The 19,608-nt window shown below is 32.9% G+C and overlaps 1 protein-coding gene across 1 annotated transcript in view; it reads left to right on the top strand.

Annotated features, from left to right (window-relative positions):
* The window catches only part of LOC133196878 (TBC1 domain family member 4-like), a 45,970-nt gene extending 28,380 nt beyond the window's left edge, over positions 1–17,590 (top strand). Inside the window, 17 exon segments of the mRNA XM_061332727.1 lie at positions 3,815–4,498; positions 5,033–5,125; positions 5,373–5,490; positions 6,266–6,357; positions 6,927–7,055; positions 7,220–7,321; positions 7,613–7,675; positions 9,217–9,300; positions 9,544–9,791; positions 10,022–10,209; positions 10,443–10,574; positions 12,908–13,384; positions 13,769–13,920; positions 14,140–14,232; positions 14,614–14,773; positions 15,057–15,226; positions 15,433–17,590. Of these exon segments, the coding sequence (XP_061188711.1) occupies positions 3,815–4,498; positions 5,033–5,125; positions 5,373–5,490; positions 6,266–6,357; positions 6,927–7,055; positions 7,220–7,321; positions 7,613–7,675; positions 9,217–9,300; positions 9,544–9,791; positions 10,022–10,209; positions 10,443–10,574; positions 12,908–13,384; positions 13,769–13,920; positions 14,140–14,232; positions 14,614–14,773; positions 15,057–15,226; positions 15,433–15,936 (3,489 nt within the window). The 3' untranslated portion in view covers positions 15,937–17,590.
* Positions 17,591–19,608: the final 2,018 nt, after the last annotated feature.

The following is a 19,608-nucleotide window of genomic DNA, read 5'->3' as shown; positions in this document are numbered from 1 at the left end:
ACGAGAATTTACTTCTCCTGGGCAATCGGTTAATGTCGATCCCTGCTTTTAGGAAGATGCAAATTCAGCGAATTATTCCAAAAAATTGGTATATGTTTTTAGCGAGACATAATTTTTAGCAATTTTATAATGTCGAGAAAGATATCTTTAACAACCAATACAGAATAAATTGTTAACAATGTTCAATTACCATGATAACCTTAATTTGCTAATAATGTGAAAATTGGATCCTCGCTAAAAGTTCTCCTTAAACAGTAATCTATGTGGAAAACTTCATGAAAACCATTCAGAATTTTCTAAGATAGTTTGCAAACAGGTGATGATGGATTTATAGATGTTAGAAAATAATTCCAGCATATGCAACCTTGCATAGATCCTCTTCAGAATGCTGTACTATTTTTGTTGTCTTTCACACTTTGAGATAGCCCAAGGTGACTGGATACAGACTAACATGGGTGAAAAAGATATTACCTCCTTCAAACTGATATACATGTACCTTATATGCATATCTTAAACAAAAAAGGAGTAAATATTTGTCATGTGTTTTTTAAAATGTAAAGGATACAGAGATGATTCGTAGTGAGAAAACTGTGTACTGTATGTAGAGAAAGAAACAGGTGCAATCCATATTTAGATACTGATAAAATACTTACCAGATCATTGTTTACAAACACATACTAAAAAAAGGTTTTACATACTGTCATACATTCTTACATACATATCTAATATGACCTGGAAGTTGATTGGATGACACATCCGGATGTTTTCACAAGTGATAAAAACTCAAGGGACTAAGTATTTAAGGATATCCTATATACTTCAACTCATATATATGCTTAGTGTAGGACTGTGTGTATTGGGAATAGATGTCTAGATTTCATTCAGTGAGGAAGTGACAGGTATACATTGTGGACAGATTTGTGTTTTATTGTGATGTTGATCATGGCTCCGAAGCCAGGGCAAGATAGTGGTCAATTGGACCAAATTCGACCAGCAGGAAGGTCTACTAAAGAGTCTGTGGCAATCAAGCGCCAGAAATTTAAGGCTAGTAAGCAGGTCTCGTTTGAGGAACCTAATGAGTTTGAGGACCTCTGTGATAAGGTAGGGGTAGATAGAGTCATCACAAAAAGTCAGTATATTCTGATGCCTATTGCTACTAAATTTTGAATAGGATTAGTAAAAACTATAATCTTGGTAGTCAACCCTCCTAGTCAGTGAAGTCAAGTAAACCATGTACAACTTGTGCCTAAAGAAATGTGAAAAAATTTGATCCCTTTAATGTTTGAGTAAGTTGCTTCATGACTTTAGGAACCGGGTCGGGGCAGGGATGGGGAGTAGGGGCTTTGACCCCCAAAATATAGTATACTATAGGAAATGGCTATTTTTATGCTTATGCCCCTCAATAATAACATCTGATGAACTTTTTTTTTTGCTTGTCAAGGAATATTTACTTGGTAGTGCTCTCCCCCCCCCCCCCCCCCCCAAAAAAAAAAACAAAAAAAAAAAAAAACTGAAATGCTTCCTATGGGTCTGTGTTTGTTATACCAGGCATATTTAAACCATGATTAAAGATGTAACAAAATGCATTTGAATCTGTTTAGCAAAAAAAAAAAAAAACAAAAACAAAAACAAAAAATTAAAACGTATGCCAATCAAAATGAATCTTAATTAGAGCATGATCACTTTAAAAGGAAATGAATTTTCCAGCAGCTCTAAGTTGAATATGAAGTATTATTTAAATATGTAGTATTATTTAAAGTGTATCAAATTAGTGTGGGCTAGTACTTTTTTGAGAGATCTAGTAAAATTTGCTTGGGCACTGTCCCCCTAGTGGAGAGAAAAACATCTTCATTATGACTGTAGATTGAGTTTGAAAAGAGAAATCCCAGACTAGCAGTTCATTTTTTGATAATTTAAATCATTGTCCATTTTGAAAGAAAGCTCAGGGAAATCAGTGTTGCTATTTTTACAGGCATATTTATTGTAATGTCAAAATTATTTGTAATGTTAAGTGTATTATTTTCAAGTAACATTTTTGTAACTCTAAGTGATGAGCTGTTTATCTTGTTTTGATTTATGATTGGACAGTACTGTTTTCAGTATAGTAGAAAGATAACTTTATATGTAATTTCCTTACATTAGTAAAAAATTGTAAGCAATATTTAAGTTTTGTAATTTCAACACTCTTGCTTATGTTGAAAAAATTAAGATACTAAAACTTTTACTCCTAATTTTGCACAGGTATCAGCTGTGAATTGGCTACTGAGTCATGTTATGAGAAAAATGTACTCCACTTCAGTATATCTAAAATGCTATAATTTAAAAATAGTAAAGACTCATTAAAAGTGTTTAAGCATACTTCAAATCATATATATATATATTCAATTTATGTGTCAAGTAGATAATACTAAGGTTAAGGAATTTAAGTGCTTGTGGGTACATGTAGACATTATCAATTGGCAATGAATAAGTATCTTTAGTATTGTATTCTAGAAATTACACAACAATGGAGGGAAAACAATGTAGCATAGGTGTCATTTATGAGGATTATTCCTTTTAGGGCTTGGGTTATGCCTTGGATGATTTTTTCACTTTGTAAAAGTACATCATTAATCCAGTTTCTGATGTTTCTGTTAGTTCCTTGGTTTTGGAGAATAGAAAGAAACTGAGATTTTACCCTGATATTGAATTGCAGTTATAAAAAGTAGAAAGTATTTAATTTTGGGAGTGTGCTAGGTCTGATTGGTTTAGCTCAACTATGCATAACTTTCCTAACTGTCGTGTATGTTCATGTATGTTCGTGTATGTATGTTGAGATTTGTAACGTGTAGAATGTTCATTGTTGCTTAACTCCACTATGACATACTTTATCAGTGTTATAAGGATGCATTTGTATTTTTAGATATATTATTAAGTTCTCTGAGCTTTGGTTGACACATTAATATCTTTAAGGATATAGAAATTCAAAGCAAATTCAGATCATATTGTAATGAATAATTTTAGCTAATTTCCTCCCCCTGCTGCCCCCAAATTACCATCAATTTAAATCCCTCCCATACCCCCCCCCCCCCCCCCCCCCCAAAAAAAAAGATTAAGAAAAGGATTCCAATTATTTCTTCTACTTCAAAGGAAAGCTGTATTTTTAATGCATTATACTGGTATACTTGTTACAGGATAAAGACGTCATGAACTGATCAAATTTATGTTGTAAAACCTTTTTGACATTGAGTGTGTGTCAATGTCACATTTAGATTTGTAATTTATCCATGATAATTAACTGGAGTTTCTTTGTTACGATGAAGGAATGAGGCTGGACAAGAAAACTGATAAACAGCTCTATAGGAGAGTCGGAAATGATCGTGTTGTTTTCATCAGTAGTACCGGAAGCTAAACTTGCACAAGGTCTTAAAAGTTAAATGAACACTTGAGGCTGAAGGGCCATGAATATAAAAAAGAAAAAAAATTATCATTGTAGGATAAATTGAAGGTGAACTTTTATTGATATGCACATGTTGATACAGCCTTTTTTTAGCCCTTGAATAAAGCTATAAATTCAGTAAAATTTCTCTGATATAAAAATCCTTCACTCAGAAATTATTACAGTAAAGATTATGGGTATATTAGACAGTATGGCCAAGAGGGATTCTTTAACATAATAGGAGAACAAGAAAAATTGTATATTGCATTGATTTCAGCTAGAATGGCAACCAGAATCTCTTCATTATTCCATGGTTTGAAGTAGTGTCTTTATTTGTGTAATGCCTACTCTAATGCACAAGCCATTTGCATGACTAAATAAGACTTTTCTTTATAGGTCCCTGAGTTATTCAGCTCAATTCAGGAAGCTACAAGGAGAGACCTTTTCGTTGATATGGGCGAAAACAAAATGAATGAGCCAGCTAAAGCTTTCTATGAAGTCCTATACCTAGGAAAGGCCAAACTAAACACCAAAAAGATTAACTGTGATCAGGTAGACAGAATGTGCAATCGTTTAGAAAAACAGAAACAGGATCGAAAACAGAAGCAAAGAGAGACAGAGATAGAGAGGAAGCGACATGGGAGTGGGGTCAGTGTCAAAAGTCTGCCCTCCAATCTAGAGACTGCAGTGACTGTCACGGAAAATGAGCTCGAAAAACAGATCCTAAGCTCAGGTCCACACATAGAAAGTCCAAGTAACAGTACGGATGAGTTCAGTTCAACGGAGAATGTACTGGAGAATTCCTCTGGGAGTCTAGCTAACTCCTTCGGTCTGTACTATTCAGACAATTCCAAAGAGGACCTGAGTGAGTGTTCGAACACAGCAGGGAATGGGGAGGGAAACACTAAAGACCAGCGTGTACAATTCACTGAACCTCTTGACAGTGCTAGTGAAAGTTCTAGTGATCCCAATAGGGCTATGCTTTTCAGACTGGGCGGTAGTGAAATTTCACTGATCAGTTTGGATAAAAAACATACTATCCTTGAAAAACAGTTTAAAGACATCGCATCTGTATCACAGGTAAGAACAAAATGTGTGCTTGAAATATTTATTTGGATGGCTTTCCCAAAATGAAAATTTTATCTATCTGGATAAATAAGATGTTTGGATTAATGAATCCTTTCCTCAAAAAAGCTTATGTTTTATGATTAGGTTTGGTTCTTCTGAATCGTATATGAGTGAAAGATACTGGATTTTAACTGAGAAGAAATTCATTACAAAGAGTTGAATGATCTGTTAGAAAATTTCTGATTTCCAGAAATTGATTTGTTAGAATTTTTTCAGATTTATCTGTGAATTGTAGGCATCTTAGAAAGATTTTGATATATTTAGTTTTTAGTTAAAGAAAGCAAAAGCTTCCTAGAATTTTTTGTCAAAGTTGTAATGGAAATGTTCTGTGACATTTAAATGTGTAATCAAAATCTTTTTTGTCTTAGGTTGAGTATAAATAAAACATAGTGGATATGTATCAATATACTAGTTACTATGGGGTCGAAATGAAGTTTAACAAATCGAATTCATGAATATTATATAGCGTATTGTTTTGTTCTAAAGGGCAAAGAAAAATCTGACACTTTTGGATTCATTGCCAGAGAGAAAGGAAATGTATTTGTGTGTTACCTGATGAAATGTCACAGTTTCAGTATTGTAAGTATTGATCCACATTGCTAAATAACGATTTACTGATTTAGAGCTGAGTGTCTGAAAAGTTCTTGAAATATAAAGGAAAAAATTCCAGTGCCTCTATTTTAAAATTTCGTAATTGGTTTGTCATGAGCATTTCCTTTTGTGGATAAAGTATATGATGTTTGCATGATTTTTGCAAGAAGAAAATTGGATAATTGAGCTGTCCCTAGGAATGTGGATGAAATTTTTGATATACAAGGACTTGTAGGTAGATGAGATAATGATGGTTCTGAGATCGGCTTTCCGGAGCGCTTATGAGCAACGGCAGCAGATTTGTATCATGTGTCCCCTGCATCAACTCCATCGCCTCTGTCAGGAAATCAATGGTTTGTAGTGCCAATCACACTGTACCAGCAGTCTCCCTATTGTAATGTCACTGTTGATCCAAATCTTTTAAAACCTCTCAGAATCTCTGACATTCTGCAGGAATAATATGGAATATCAATATTATTAAGCATATCATTGTATGTTCAGTTATTCCCTCGTAAGATGTTGAAATAAAACATTTGATAATAGTATTTTGGCCTTATATATGAGGACAAAGTAATTCTAGTGCACTTTATAAATCTTCTCTTCAGCTTATTATTAGTTTGCTTGATGAAATTGAATGTATGATTTATGTCTTAGTGCTACTTTCCTTAAAAAAAATGAGTCTCACCTCAAGTGTGATTAAAAAAGAAACAAGAAATTTTTTTTTTTAGAAAATATCTGCAGAGTAAACTTCAAATTTCAATTAAAAATTCTGAAATTGATATAAAATGGATAATTGTGATTAAGGAGGAAAGTGATTTATTTTTCAAGAAAGAAGTATTGATCCATTGATGAAATTACTAATCCAAAATCGATAGATCAGCAATGGTCTGAATTTAATCCGAATTTCTGACAATAAATGTCTACAGTATTCCCTTGTGCAGGTTGTAAATATCAATTATTCAGGGTAATGAGAGGATTGGAAAAAAATAATTTAATAAGCAATGAAGTTATAATATCTGTAAGGGATGCTCAATCATGGGACAGGAAAGCTGTCAAAGAATTGCTAGCTTGTGGTAGAATTCAAAGCCTCACTGCAAACTTCTGGATGATTTGATTTTTTTTTTATAGGTTTGGATCCTCAGGAAGCCCACAAACGTTTGATGGAATGTGTAAATAATCTTCAAGAAAAAGACGCTACCCCTATTCACACAGTTCTCAAGGTAGATAATTGTATAAGATGATGCCTTAATCACATTAAGTCAGATAATTTTTTGGATCGCTCTTCCACAATTCTCCATTCAATATTTGTAAAGGATAATGAATTAAGTATATTTCATAAATATAGCTTCGGCCATATGATGTCTGACATTCAATTCCTCTGGTATCTTTTTTCAGTTTCTTGAAAATCCTGAAAACTTGGCTCATATTCAAACATATTTGATGATAATAAATTCAGAACATTTCATAAGTATAGTTCAGGTTTTACCAGCATATCATGGTAACTTTTCAATGTCTTTTAAATGATCGCCGAACTAAATGGTTCATCATGCATGATTTGTATTGAAATACTGTAAAAGTACTTTTTCTGTGTGGTATTAATTTAACGCTATGTACACGATCACAAATTTTCTGCAGAAATTTGTCCCAGCATACTTAAAGTACATTTTAGGCATATAATGGCTACCTAAGAAATACGGGTTGAACAGAAATTGTGATTCCATGGAATATTGACCCCATGGAAAAAGTAATTTACAGTATGTTTTATGAAATTATAAACTATGTTTCCAAGGCTGAGAATCCTCAGAGTTATGAAGAAATGGTTGAGGTGCTGATGATAGAACTGAGAAAACTCTGTGAAGCTAAACAACAGGACCATTCCCACATCTCCGATCCGAACAAGCCACACTTCAAACAAGAGGTACAAGTAGGGTTGTGTGTGATATAAATTGTTGAGTGATTTTACAAAGATCACTGTACAAAAAAAGAATAACAGGCATGAATTCTAATAAAATAAAGTTTTCTGCTATTATTTAGATTGATAAGTACATAATAGATCTTTGATTTTGGCATTTATTATTATAGTTTAGCCTGTTTGAGAATCGCCGCTCAAGTGTGGGAGCTGCTGCCTTGAATTTTAAGAAGAGTTTAACCAGCTCTTTTGAAAATTTCATGGCCAAAGTACCAGTAAGTGATGACCATTATTAACCTACAAGTGCTGTGCCTAAAACTAGTGTTGACACTTAATAATTTTTTTTAAATTAATATTTAATAGACAGTTATCCTTTATTTTGTTATTTAGCTTACCTTGTATTCAAAATAGTAGTCATTTATAGTAGTTTTATGGGTCCAGTTGGTGTTGAACACTTATTTTGCATATTTTATGGTTTACAATTTTCATCATACATCTATGATTTAATTTTGTTGTGCACCGTTTGAATTAATTTTTCACCTAACATTTTTCAATTTCTGCAATAGCACAAAAAACCAAATGAAACGATAGAGCGCTTTAGACATCGCAGTGGCACTGCTGAAAGTGGAGTAAGTGATGAGAACTTTTCATAAAAACATATAATTTGCTTTTTGTAGCATTCTTGTAAAATTTAAGGAAATACATTTATTCCTGTTAGATATGGAATCTTATAATGATCATTAGCTCTACTGGTCAGAGACCAGATTAGTAAGGTGTCCATCTGTCTGTAAACATTTTATTCAAAATGCTACTCCTCCTACAGTTTTGGACTGATTTCAATATAACTTGGCACACAAGTAGACTGCATATAGGATCTCCCATGGTTTGTGGTTGTATATGATTTTTTATCCAACGAGTTGTGTGTTTTTATCCCGGAGCCTTTGGAGGGGAAAAAAGAACACAAGTTGGATAAAAAATCATATCTAACCGCAAACAATGGGAGATTCTTTTTATCACATTTTACACATAGCCATCAATGTTTTACACTGATTTATATATAAATATATATATATAAATCCACAATATTTGACTTTATCAAATTCATTCAGGAACCATTGTGACGTCACAACCGTTGATATGAAAAGCTATATCCACAGTATAAAGGAGTAAACATGTGATAAACTTAGATACATTGTACATAATTCTTTGTATCAGTTTTTGATTTCAATGAACGGTGTTGCCATGGTTTCAATGAACGGTGTTGCCATGGTTACCTAAAATAGAAATTTCTGTGAAATACTATCAAAGCAATACTCCTTCTACAGTTTTGGTCTGATTTCAGTAGAACTTGGCACAGAAGTAGACTACACTAGGATACACAATTCTCTTTATCGGTTTTTGATTTCAATGAACGGTGTTGCCATGGTTATATTATAAATGAAAATTTCTGTGAAATACTTTCAAAAGGCTACTTCTTCCACAGTTTTGTTCTGATCTCATTAATACTTGGCACACAAGTAGATTACACTCAGATATTCTCTATATCAGTTTTTGATTTTGATGAACAGTGTTGCCATAGTTACTAAAAAAATTTAAAGAAATTTCTGTGAAAAACATACAAAACACTACTCCAACAGTTTTGGTCTGATTTCAATATAACTTGGCACACAAGTAGAATGCACTAAGATACATTTTTCTATTAATAAGTTTTATTATTTCCTTTAACAGTGTTGCCATGGTTACAAAAATAGAAATTTGTGTGAAATACATTCAAAATGGTACTCCTCTTACAGTTTTGTTCTGATTTCAATATAACTTGGCAACAAAAGTAGACTACACTAAGATACATAATTCTATGTGCATGTATCAGTTTTTGTTTTCGATGAACAGTGTTGCCATAGTAACTAAAACTAAAATTTCTGTAAAATTCTTTTAAAAGGTTACTCCTCCTACAGTTTTAGTCTAATTGCAATAAATCTTGCCATGGAGAGAGACTAAACCAAGGATCATTATTCTAATTATTGCTGTTGCAAAGTTTCAAATCCATTTGCTACTTTTTCTTCCTTTGTTATGAGTTCAAACCAATAAAGCTATAGTCTCATCAGAGACTCCTAGTTTCATTTTAATATTTGAAAAATAAAAAAAAATCTTAAGAAAATTTTTTTGTCAGCAGAGAAAGCCAAATGAAGCAAGAGACAGATTTCGTCACCGGAGTGGAACTACTGAGAGTGAAAGTAGCTTCTCAAAGTCTATGGTAACAAAACTTTTTTCATACAAGATTGAATTCATATTAACAATTTTTATGGAAATAATTCATTTTGTACTGTGCAATTTTTGCCCTAAACTAATGAATAAGTACCAAAATAACAATCTTTTATGTTCTGGGGAGGTTAGAGTGTATGCTCTAGGATCAGGGATTTGAGATTAATACAGGTTGTCTTGTATGGGGACAATATATCTAGAAGTTCCTGTTTTGACAATTCATTTCCTTCCTCAGGATTCTTCAGTATGCTCTACTCCAGAGGCCTCCCCTATGCCCTCCCCAGCAGCTGTGAAGGAGGTCCACTTCAGCTTTCCCAGTCCTCCATCATCTCCAAAATCTCGTCCCCGGAGTTCCACTGAGGGGGCAGTTCCAGATCCTGATCGGGTGTCCAAGTTCATGAACACAAAAAATTTAGACAGGACTTCAGATTTCAGGGAACAATCTGGTCGCAGGGCTAGCATGAATAGTCCCATGAAACAGATGTAAGTAAAATTGTTTGAAATTTTTCTAATAATGGATTGTTTTTAATCCCAATGCTATGTTATTGAATTCAGTAGAACTTATCAAACTAGTTTGAAAAAGCTAGTTTTATATCCAATAATTATATGCTATATCCTTTGACTTTAATGTGAAATTCGGTAAGTTTTATATACAGTACTTGTGTAATTTGGTATCAAATTTATAAAGTAAACCTTACTTTAATCTTTTAAAGGTTTCTGCTGACAGAAGGTGGGGGATCACCTGGCAGTCTGTCCAAACGTCGACAGAGTGCATCACCATGTCTTCAAGCAGGAAATGGGGAAACCCCGAGATCTGGCAGGCGAGGGTCCTGGAGACAGACAATATTCAACAGAGTTGTTACTCCTGTGAGAGCTGCTGACAAGCCCCCAACTGTGTTAGGTAGGTTAAGAATTGTGGTTTGCATCCCCATGCCATGGTAGAAGATTTATTGTAACACACTAATATGTAAGCAGTGGGTGGGGATTCAGTTGATTGCATCATCCTTATAGCACAGAAGTTTACATTGTATGTTTAGAAAGATCTTATTAACCAATTATGGAATGTTTGAAACAGTTTCTGTGATGGTGAATATGTGATTTTTGTAAAAATGAAATTGTTTGCCTGTTTAATAGAAAAGTCAGAGACTGAGAGTCCAAAATCTGGCAAAGCAAGAAGTCCAGAAGAACTGAGGGCTCTGTGGAAGAAAGCTATTCAGCAAACAGTGTTACTTCTAAAGATTGAGAAAGAAAAACAGGACATCAAAAGTAAGGCTTTACAGAGCATACATAAGTACTTAATGATAAGCTGTGGATAAATTGTTTTCTTTGCACGATCTTCATCAAATAAAGCTGGAAAAAATATAGAAATTTCATGCTAAGTGTGTATATTAAGAAATTTGCATGTTGCTATATGTAGAAGTGTTTGTCCTGTGGGGAAATAAGTCATTGAAAGTTTTCCCAGGTAAGGTAGTCAATCCTATAGGCATGCTGGGGAATTCTGTAATCCATGACACTTCATTATCAGAAATGATTGAGGTTTTTTTTTTTTTTTTTTGCATTCACTGTATGTATGTGTTAGAATTACAGACAAATTCTAGTATGGAGAAAATTATCATTATTTCTTATTAAGGTATTATTTTAAATGGTGTTTGGGGCTATTGAACCTGAAAAATGGAGCTAAAGGACTGGAAAGACTTCCCCAATAGCTTTATAGGCATTTAGAGGGATAAGCTTGTAGTACATGTGTTTGTTTAAAAAGAAAGCTAGCTATTGTACAACTCAGGTTATATATATATTGAATACATGTATATCAGGAAACTTGAAATATAATAAAGCAGCAGCTATTGGTAGAGATTGCTCAGACTTATTTCTCTGGCAAGTAAATAACATACGTGTTGCTTCCAATTGAAGATACTGGTAGTTTCCTCAAACAAAATTAAAATACTTTCATTGTAAAATTATTAAGGATTGTTTTTCAGTTTTGTGCATTACAAGTCTTATTCATGGTCAATTGGAATGCCTGGCATGAAATTTTAAATAATGTATGGCATTGGAAATAAGTGGATACATAATTAGAAGAATTGTTAATTTTTATGGTAATTTAAGATTCTGTTGCATTGTAGATGAAACACTGACTATTTATGTTTGAGAAAATCTGCCACAAATCTTATTCTTTTGAATGATGATGTTTAGATTCAAATTTGCACCCACATCTTAATTGTTTCATTAATTGATTTATTTAAAAATATTTTTTTTTCTTTGAATTTGCTACCTGAGCTAATCAATAGATAAAATATGATGATTGTAAATCAACCATGTATGAGCATCAAATGGTAAAATGAGAATTTAAAAAACAACATAATTGTTAAGTATCATTAAAAATTTATTGCTTTATTCTCAAGTCCATTTCATTTCATAACTTATTCTGTTGGAAGTTTGCAAAATTACTTCTATTGCAGCTCTTAACTAAGTTTAGTCATGAAAAAGTGTTTTACCTGAAATTGATTGGTGCAGAAAACAGCAAAGGATCTAATCATATAAAGTCTTACCTATAGTTAATCTGTGTAGAATTTTTCAGGAAATTCATTCAAAGCATGTTAAGTGTCTTTTAAGAGAAAAATGACTCCACCCTCATGAAATTTGTTTTCTGTAATGATGCAGTTTTGTGTCAGAGAGAGACTGAGAGATAAAAATAAAATTGTAACAAATTTAAATATCTGTATATCATTTGGGGCAGATTTTGAAAAGGTATTAAGATCAGTCTTGAACAAAACAGACATTGCAATTCACCAATTTTATAGGTATCTTGTGAAGGTTCAGTAAAGTTACTGGTTTAGTTTTTCTATATTCTGTCATGTTACTGTTTAGAGTTTTCCTACACTCTAAAATGTAACTCTTTATAGTTTTCAAATATTCTGACATACATGTATTTACTGTTTAAGATTTTCTCATATTCTGACATATAACTGTTTAAAGCTTTCTTTTGTTGTATTCTGACATGTTACTGCTTATTTACAAGTTTTCCTTTATTCTGACATAATACTGTTTACAATTTTCTTTTGCTACATTTTGACATGTTACTGTAAATGACTTTTCAGTGCTATATTCTGACATATCACTATTTACAGTTTTCATTGCTATATTCTGATATATTACTATTTACATTTTCTTTTGCTTTATTCTGACATATTACCATTTACATTTTTTCCTATATTGTGACATATTACTTACAATTTTATTTGCTATATTGTGACATATTGCTGTTTACAGTTTTCATCGCTATTTTCAGACATATTAATGTTTATTCTTTTCCATTGTTATATTGTGACATATAACTTTTTACATTTTTGCTATATCCTGACATACATATGTTACTTTTTACTGTTTTCATTTACTCTGATATATTACTGTTTACACTTTACTTTGCCATATCATGACATATTTTTGTTCACAATTTTTGTTTGCTATATTCTGACATAACTGTTTACAGTTTTCCTTGGCTTTATTCTGACTGCAGTGTTCCTATGTAATCACATTTTTACAATTGACAGTTTGCCTTTGATGTATAGTGACATTATTTTTTTTTTTATTTTATTAAGCTCGTCAGCAGGAGGAAGAAATATCACCAATTTTGAATTATGAGGAGATAACTCCATGCCTAAGGGAGGTAACCAAAGTGTGGGAGGACATGATTAATAATACCAACAGGCCTCATATTCAGTTTGATCATCAAACCCTGCTTAGCTGTGTTCAACAAGGCAAGTTTTGTTCATAGCACAGTTCTGAAGAATGTAGATTTGCTGTTACTTACCTCTGTACATACAGGTATTTTGATAAAAATTGCCCAAGCTTTTAGTATAATTCACCTGTTTTTATGATATAAATTTTTTTTTTCATAAAAATTTCATTATGAAAATCAGGTGTTCCCAAGACTCATCGAGGTGACATCTGGTGGCTGCTAACTGAGCAACACAAGCTGCATTTTCCAGAGATAGAGAACCAGACCCCCCAGAAGTCCTACACTGAGCTGCTTAAGGACCTGACAGAATACATGCACAACATACTGATAGACTTAGGTAAACAAGATTGTTAATTAATCAAACTTCCCATGCCATCTATGAGATTAATCAACCTGATATATTTCAGTAGACAGTTAGTAACACACCTATTAATAATAGTGTACAGTAGATAGACTGTATTGTTATTTTCAGTGCAATATACCGACAGTCTTTATATCAGTGGGGTGTTGTACTGACATTTAATTTCAAATATTTAACTTATCATGATTTTATGTCACAAAAAAGACATTATTAAAAAGAATCTTTACATATAAAGATGATGATGAAATAAATGCATTCTCTCAAGATTAAAGTCTTCCAGTGATTGCATTAAGCAGTGGTAAGAGATGTACTTACTTTAATGTACTTATAGTGTGATGCTAAAGAAATAATTGTTTTCAGGTCGTACATTCCCGGGTCACCCATACTTCTCCACACAGCTGGGTCCTGGGCAGTTGGCCCTGTATAATCTACTGAAGGCCTACAGCCTCCTGGATAAGGAAGTCGGATATTGTCAAGGACTTAGCTTTATAGCTGGGATATTACTTATGCATGTAAGACTTAAACAAGATTGAGATTTCTGCATCTACAGCATACTTCAAACTTTCATGGGAGCATCTTGAACAGATTGTCTTTTTTCAGAGATAGTACTTCATAAACATTCTTAAGTTCATTTTTGGTAACATTAAATTATTTCAATATAATTATGTTATGTGTGCTTAGAAAATGGCAATACAAATGGTTAAAGTAATCCTCTAGTGCAATAATTACAGATGGAGGAGGAGCATGCTTTTGAGACACTGAGACACATGATGTTTAACCTTGGCCTCAGGAGACAATTTCAGCCCAACATGATGCCATTACAGGTACGTACATCAAAAAGCATTCTGAGAGTATTTCATAAGCAATTCTAGTCCTCTACCAGCATGTGTAGTCTAGTCCCTCTTAAAAAAAATAAGGCTCAAAGTCAAAAGACTGTAATTTCTGTCAAAAATCATCGAAAAGGAATGAAATGCCTACTTGATACGTAACTCATAAAGATAGGCTGGCATACCAAAAATCAGTGCAATATCTGCAAAGGAAAGGGGGGGGGGATCCAGAAACCCAAGTAGTACAGACAGATTGACACACAGAGGGACAGACAGATGGAAAGGGGACCTATTATCCCCAGCAGCAGGGGAGTAGTACTAGGTGACAAATTCTCTTGCATACTTAAAGATTTATTTTACGAGTTTGTATTTATTTAGGTGCAGCTTTACCAGTTGACAAGATTAATCTTTGACAACTACAAGGATCTACATGACCATTTCGAGGAACATGAGATAGCTCCTAATCTCTATGCTGCTCCCTGGTTCCTAACATTGTTTGCCTCTCAGTTTCCTTTAGGCTTTGTTGCTAGGGTCTTTGGTAAGTTTTTGTCAGTAATTCGTGGATATACAGTGCTTTTATTTACATCAGTCATATATCCCTTAATGATGTAGACATCGCAGTTTTATGAATGGGCTTAAAATATACAAGTTTATGTAAAATCTAAAAAAGTTTTCAACGCAGCTGAAAAGTTGCTGATTGGAGGAAAGGGAGGGAGGGGAATTGGCTGAATAAAATTTTATGCATCACTCTCACCTTGATTAGGTAGTGATAAACTTCACAAATTTTATGATAATTAATTACCTTGTTTCTATTTTGTTAGATCTCCTGCTGGTTCAGGGGGTGGAGATTCTGCTGAAGGTGGCGCTAGTGTTGCTAGGTAACCACAAGGAGCTGATTCTGCAGTGTGATTCATTTGAATCAATAGTGGAATTCATCAAAACAACTCTTCCTGAAATGGGAGTCATTCAGATGGAAAGAGTGATTAATCAGGTATTGATTATCTCCCTTTTGTATCACCAAGTTTCAATCCTCAGCCTGTTTTTTATCATTTAATGATTAGATTCAATCGGTGAAACATAAAGTATTGGATTGGGGTTATTTTCACATCACTTTCATGTTATCTTAAATTTTTAATTGCATTTAAAGATTCCTGTTATATATATTCGATTATTCATCTTTATTTGTTGAATCTTTAGGTATTTGAGTTGGATATTAGTAAACAGCTCCAGGCATATGAGGTGGAGTATCATGTCCTTCGTGAAGAGATGCTCTTCTCTCCTCAGAGAGGAGAAACGGACTTAAATCATAAACTTGAAGATGCTAATCGGAATCTGAAACAACAGAACATGGAACTGTTGGAGAAAATCCAGCATATTCACAGTCACCACAGGAGTCTGGAAATAACCATTCACAACTTACAAACAAACGAGTCAAAGCTAAAAAGTCACATAAAGACATTGGAGCTTGAGAGAAAAGCTCTGCTGAATGCCGTGACCAAGTTACGGTCATTAATTCCAGATGACGAATACTTAAAGCTGGACATTTCACTCCCTCCTCTTTCTCCTAGTCTCTCATCCTCACCAATCCATCAGCCCAACTCGTCGACTAATTCCATCCGAGGTGCTATAAAGAAGGTGGTGGGGAAGAGCCTTAGTTCTCCCCTCTCAGAACTTGGTTCCAAACAGTTCCAGTTTGAGTGATGATAATGTCTGTGATTGCCTATATTTATTTGATCATAGGTTGAAAACCCCAGACTTAAATATTATACTTAGAAATAGAATTTTGTTAAAGATTTCTTTGGTACATATATTTACAGTAAATGCTGTAAGCATCCTTTGTTATGAATTAGATATAAAGAAGGAAAACTTCAATACAACAATTTTTGAAAATCCAGCTTTGTAGTAGAAAATTAGGTCTAGGGTATGAAGGTTATTGCCTTTTAAATTGTACATGACTGCTTTTAGAGTTTAAAATACTCAATTGAAGTTTAAGGTTCCACAAAAGAGAGAATAATACTCTGTAGTTTTGACTGTATGTCACAACAAAGTATGATCTCTGTAGCAAAGCAATGCAAGTACCCCATTTACAATACACTAATGTGTAATATACTAGTATATCTTTGTATTTCACATAATTATTATAGAAGGAAATTGTCATAATTATAGTACAGTTTTACATCAAATACCAAAGTACACATGGGATGTAATTGTTGTGTAGCTATAAGCTATCACAGATAATGTTGTTTAGAAAATACTGCGAAGGAATGCAGTATATTACATATTGCCATCAAGAACATGAAGTCTCATTTTCTTTTCTGCTTTTAATATGATAATTTTCTTCAATACATTTAAAGAGAATTTATCGCATGTTTCAGGGATTTTAAATAGCTAACCAGAATGAATTTCATATTGGTGCCCCATTAAAAGGTGTTACTAAGTAACAGCTATATGTACATTCCACAAGAACCAGCTCTTTAAAGATTTTGCCAAAATTAAACAAGCACCATTTAAGGAAGAGGAAGATAGTCATCTGCCTTCATCAACATCCTTTAATATATTTTTCTCTAGTTCTCAAAAGAAATGGTTCTTAAAACTGGTAAAGGGTTTGATATTGTTAGTCAGATTATTGCACAGTAATTTTTGTGTACATATTTGTGTTGTATTGAACCTCATACATTTGCCATTCTTTTTAGTTGTTATTTTGAGATAGAAAGATATAAAAAGGTTGTATTGTAGAATATGAAAGAATCTCACTAATTTTTTTCCATCCACAAAGCAGAATCCTCAGCTATGGTACAAGTTTAACCTTGCAGTCTCATGAAACTTGCTTTTTATTTTCCCTAAAGCATTGATCTTGCTTATAATAATGCAAGGTGAGATTGATTTTAAATTCAGTATTTTTTTCTTTGCACAGCATTTATTGATTATATAAATCAGTATTCTAAAAATTTTGCTGAGTAAGTGCAATACACCTGATCCAATTTTATTGCTCAGCCCAGAAATGATACAAACAGGTATTCAGATTGTTCAGTGTAAGGTGTCCATGTTTGCTGCTAGGTTAGTGAGAGCTCCTCACACAAAATGTGTTGTTTTATATGGTGTGTTCCCCGAACGGCTACTCGCCAAAAACAACAAATAATTATCACACTCAATTAAGGGGCCCTCTAAGGGGTACTGGTAGATTTACTTGTGTTTACCCGGATAAACAATATTTGATAAATCAAATAAAAATATTAAATTTAATTTTTTTTCCATTAAAAAAATATTATAAAAAAATTTCAAAATATTATCAATACATATTTTATACATTGCTTTGTATAAATGCACTTTTCATATTATTGTACCTTTAATAACATTTTATTTCAAACTGTTAATTAAATACTATTGATGGGGAATTTTTTGAACTTGAAGTGGGGGTCAAACTTTTTCTCAACTTTTTAAAAAAAATACTTTACCTAATGTCCTTGACTTAACTGCCACAAGAAAAAAGTGTGTGCGTGTGTGTGTGTGGGAGAGGGGGGGGGGGGCAGCCTTTCAGTAAACATTTTCAATAGTATATCGTTATGTTTGGAAAAAAGTGTATGTGGGGGGGGGGGGGGAGACAGCCCCCCCATGCCCCCTGAAACTTCGTGCCTGGAAGTTAATTATTACTTGTCAAGGTATTTCCACTTCCCTGTGGTGTCATATGCTTCTGCCAAAACTGTTATTAATTAATTATTAATTTAAATTTTTACTCAGTCTTTTGGAATGCTTTTCAATAGGCATAAGAAAAAAATAATTTAGAAAAATAATTTAAAAGTGAATACTTTCTTTATTAAATCAACAATTCACTCTAAAAAATGTTGGTCAGGGCAAGAATTCCTTCTCATGTATCTGCATTCAGGCATTTTATTTATTGCATTTCTAGTGTAAAATGGTTCCTTGATATTCACAGTTCAAATATATTTACAAAGTAACAATTATTTTGGACCTTTAGCAACCAGTCTGATTAAAATCAGCTGTTTGGCTACGTTTACTACGTACACATAACCAACAAACTGCTTATTTTAATCAGATTATTAAGCATCAGAACAGATTTGGAAAGTGACAATTATTTTGGAACTTTCAGCATCCAAATTATACATTCGATACAGTTTTAATATAATTATTTATAATGTTTACTAAAAATTTACGATTTTTTATGCTGAATATACACTTTTTTTTTTATGTCTTACGTATTAGAAAAAATATGGCAATTTATATATCTTTTGCGGTTATTGATTAATTTTAACTATATTCAGTGAAATCAATGCAGTTTTTCTACTTTAAAATGCATAAATTGTGATGGTAGAATACCTTAAGGACATACGCAATGTACCTTACCTACTGATATTTTTTCAAGATATTCTTGTGTCATCAGATGTTCGTAGACAAAAAATTAGCATGCTTTTCCAGGGGTTTTGAAAAGATATCAATTGATGAAAATTTTTGTATAATTCAAAGAAAAATATACAAAAATTACTAAACATATATTCTAGATGTTTTGTTTATCCAAACTTGTTTTAGAAGAAATGTAGAACAGCATATATAGACAATAAAATGTAGCACACAGTTCCTTTAAGTATTGGAACTCTTCAACTCCAGGGAAAAAGACAATAAAGTTCAAACTACATTGCATATGTCCTTAAGTGTATACCCTTATATAGAAATAGAAATTTTTTAACAGCAAAAAAATAAATAAGTAAATAAATGAAATAAAATATAAAATAAATTCAAAAAATGCAAAGAAACATTTTACAAGATATATTTAACTAAAAATGACTTGATAGATTGTTCTGTTTATTTGCATTGAAATACAGGTAATTTATTCATACAGGTAAGTCTACCTGTACCCTTCAGAGGGCCCCTTAATTGGGTGTGATAATTAGATGTTGATTTTGGCTGGTAGCCGTTCGGGGAATAAGCCTTTTATATGATGTCAGCATTTCAGTGATCTTTCTCATAACAAGATTAAAAAGAATCGGAAGAAATGGACAGAGCTAATTTAAATAAGTTCTGATGGAAGGTCAAGGATGATCTTCAAACATCTCTAAAAACTTCAGTTTTTCAGAATATGCACAACTAGTCACGTTCTCTCTAGTGCTTAAAGGATTCCCCCCACCCCCACCCCCTATATTTAGCATCATGATGTGTACTTAATGTTGTTGATTTTGTATGCTTGGCAAATTTTGTCTGGTACTGTTTTGCAATAATGTACATTTAAACATTTTTTCTGTTGAAATTTCTTGCTTTTAAACAAAATGTTTCCATTTTGTGTATTTATAGTGCTTTTATATATAATTTGAAGGTATATTGGCTTGAACAAGTGCATAGCTTAATTCAACCAGGATGGGG

This window comes from Saccostrea echinata, unplaced genomic scaffold, assembly GCF_033153115.1.
Source record: "Saccostrea echinata isolate AGI-Se365-2 ecotype Australia unplaced genomic scaffold, CSIRO_AGI_Sech_v1 ptg000030l, whole genome shotgun sequence".
In the NCBI taxonomy this organism is placed as follows: Eukaryota; Metazoa; Mollusca; class Bivalvia; order Ostreida; family Ostreidae; genus Saccostrea; species Saccostrea echinata.
The sequence above is the reverse complement of the archived record's forward strand: the minus strand, read 5'-3'. Positions and strand labels throughout refer to the sequence as shown.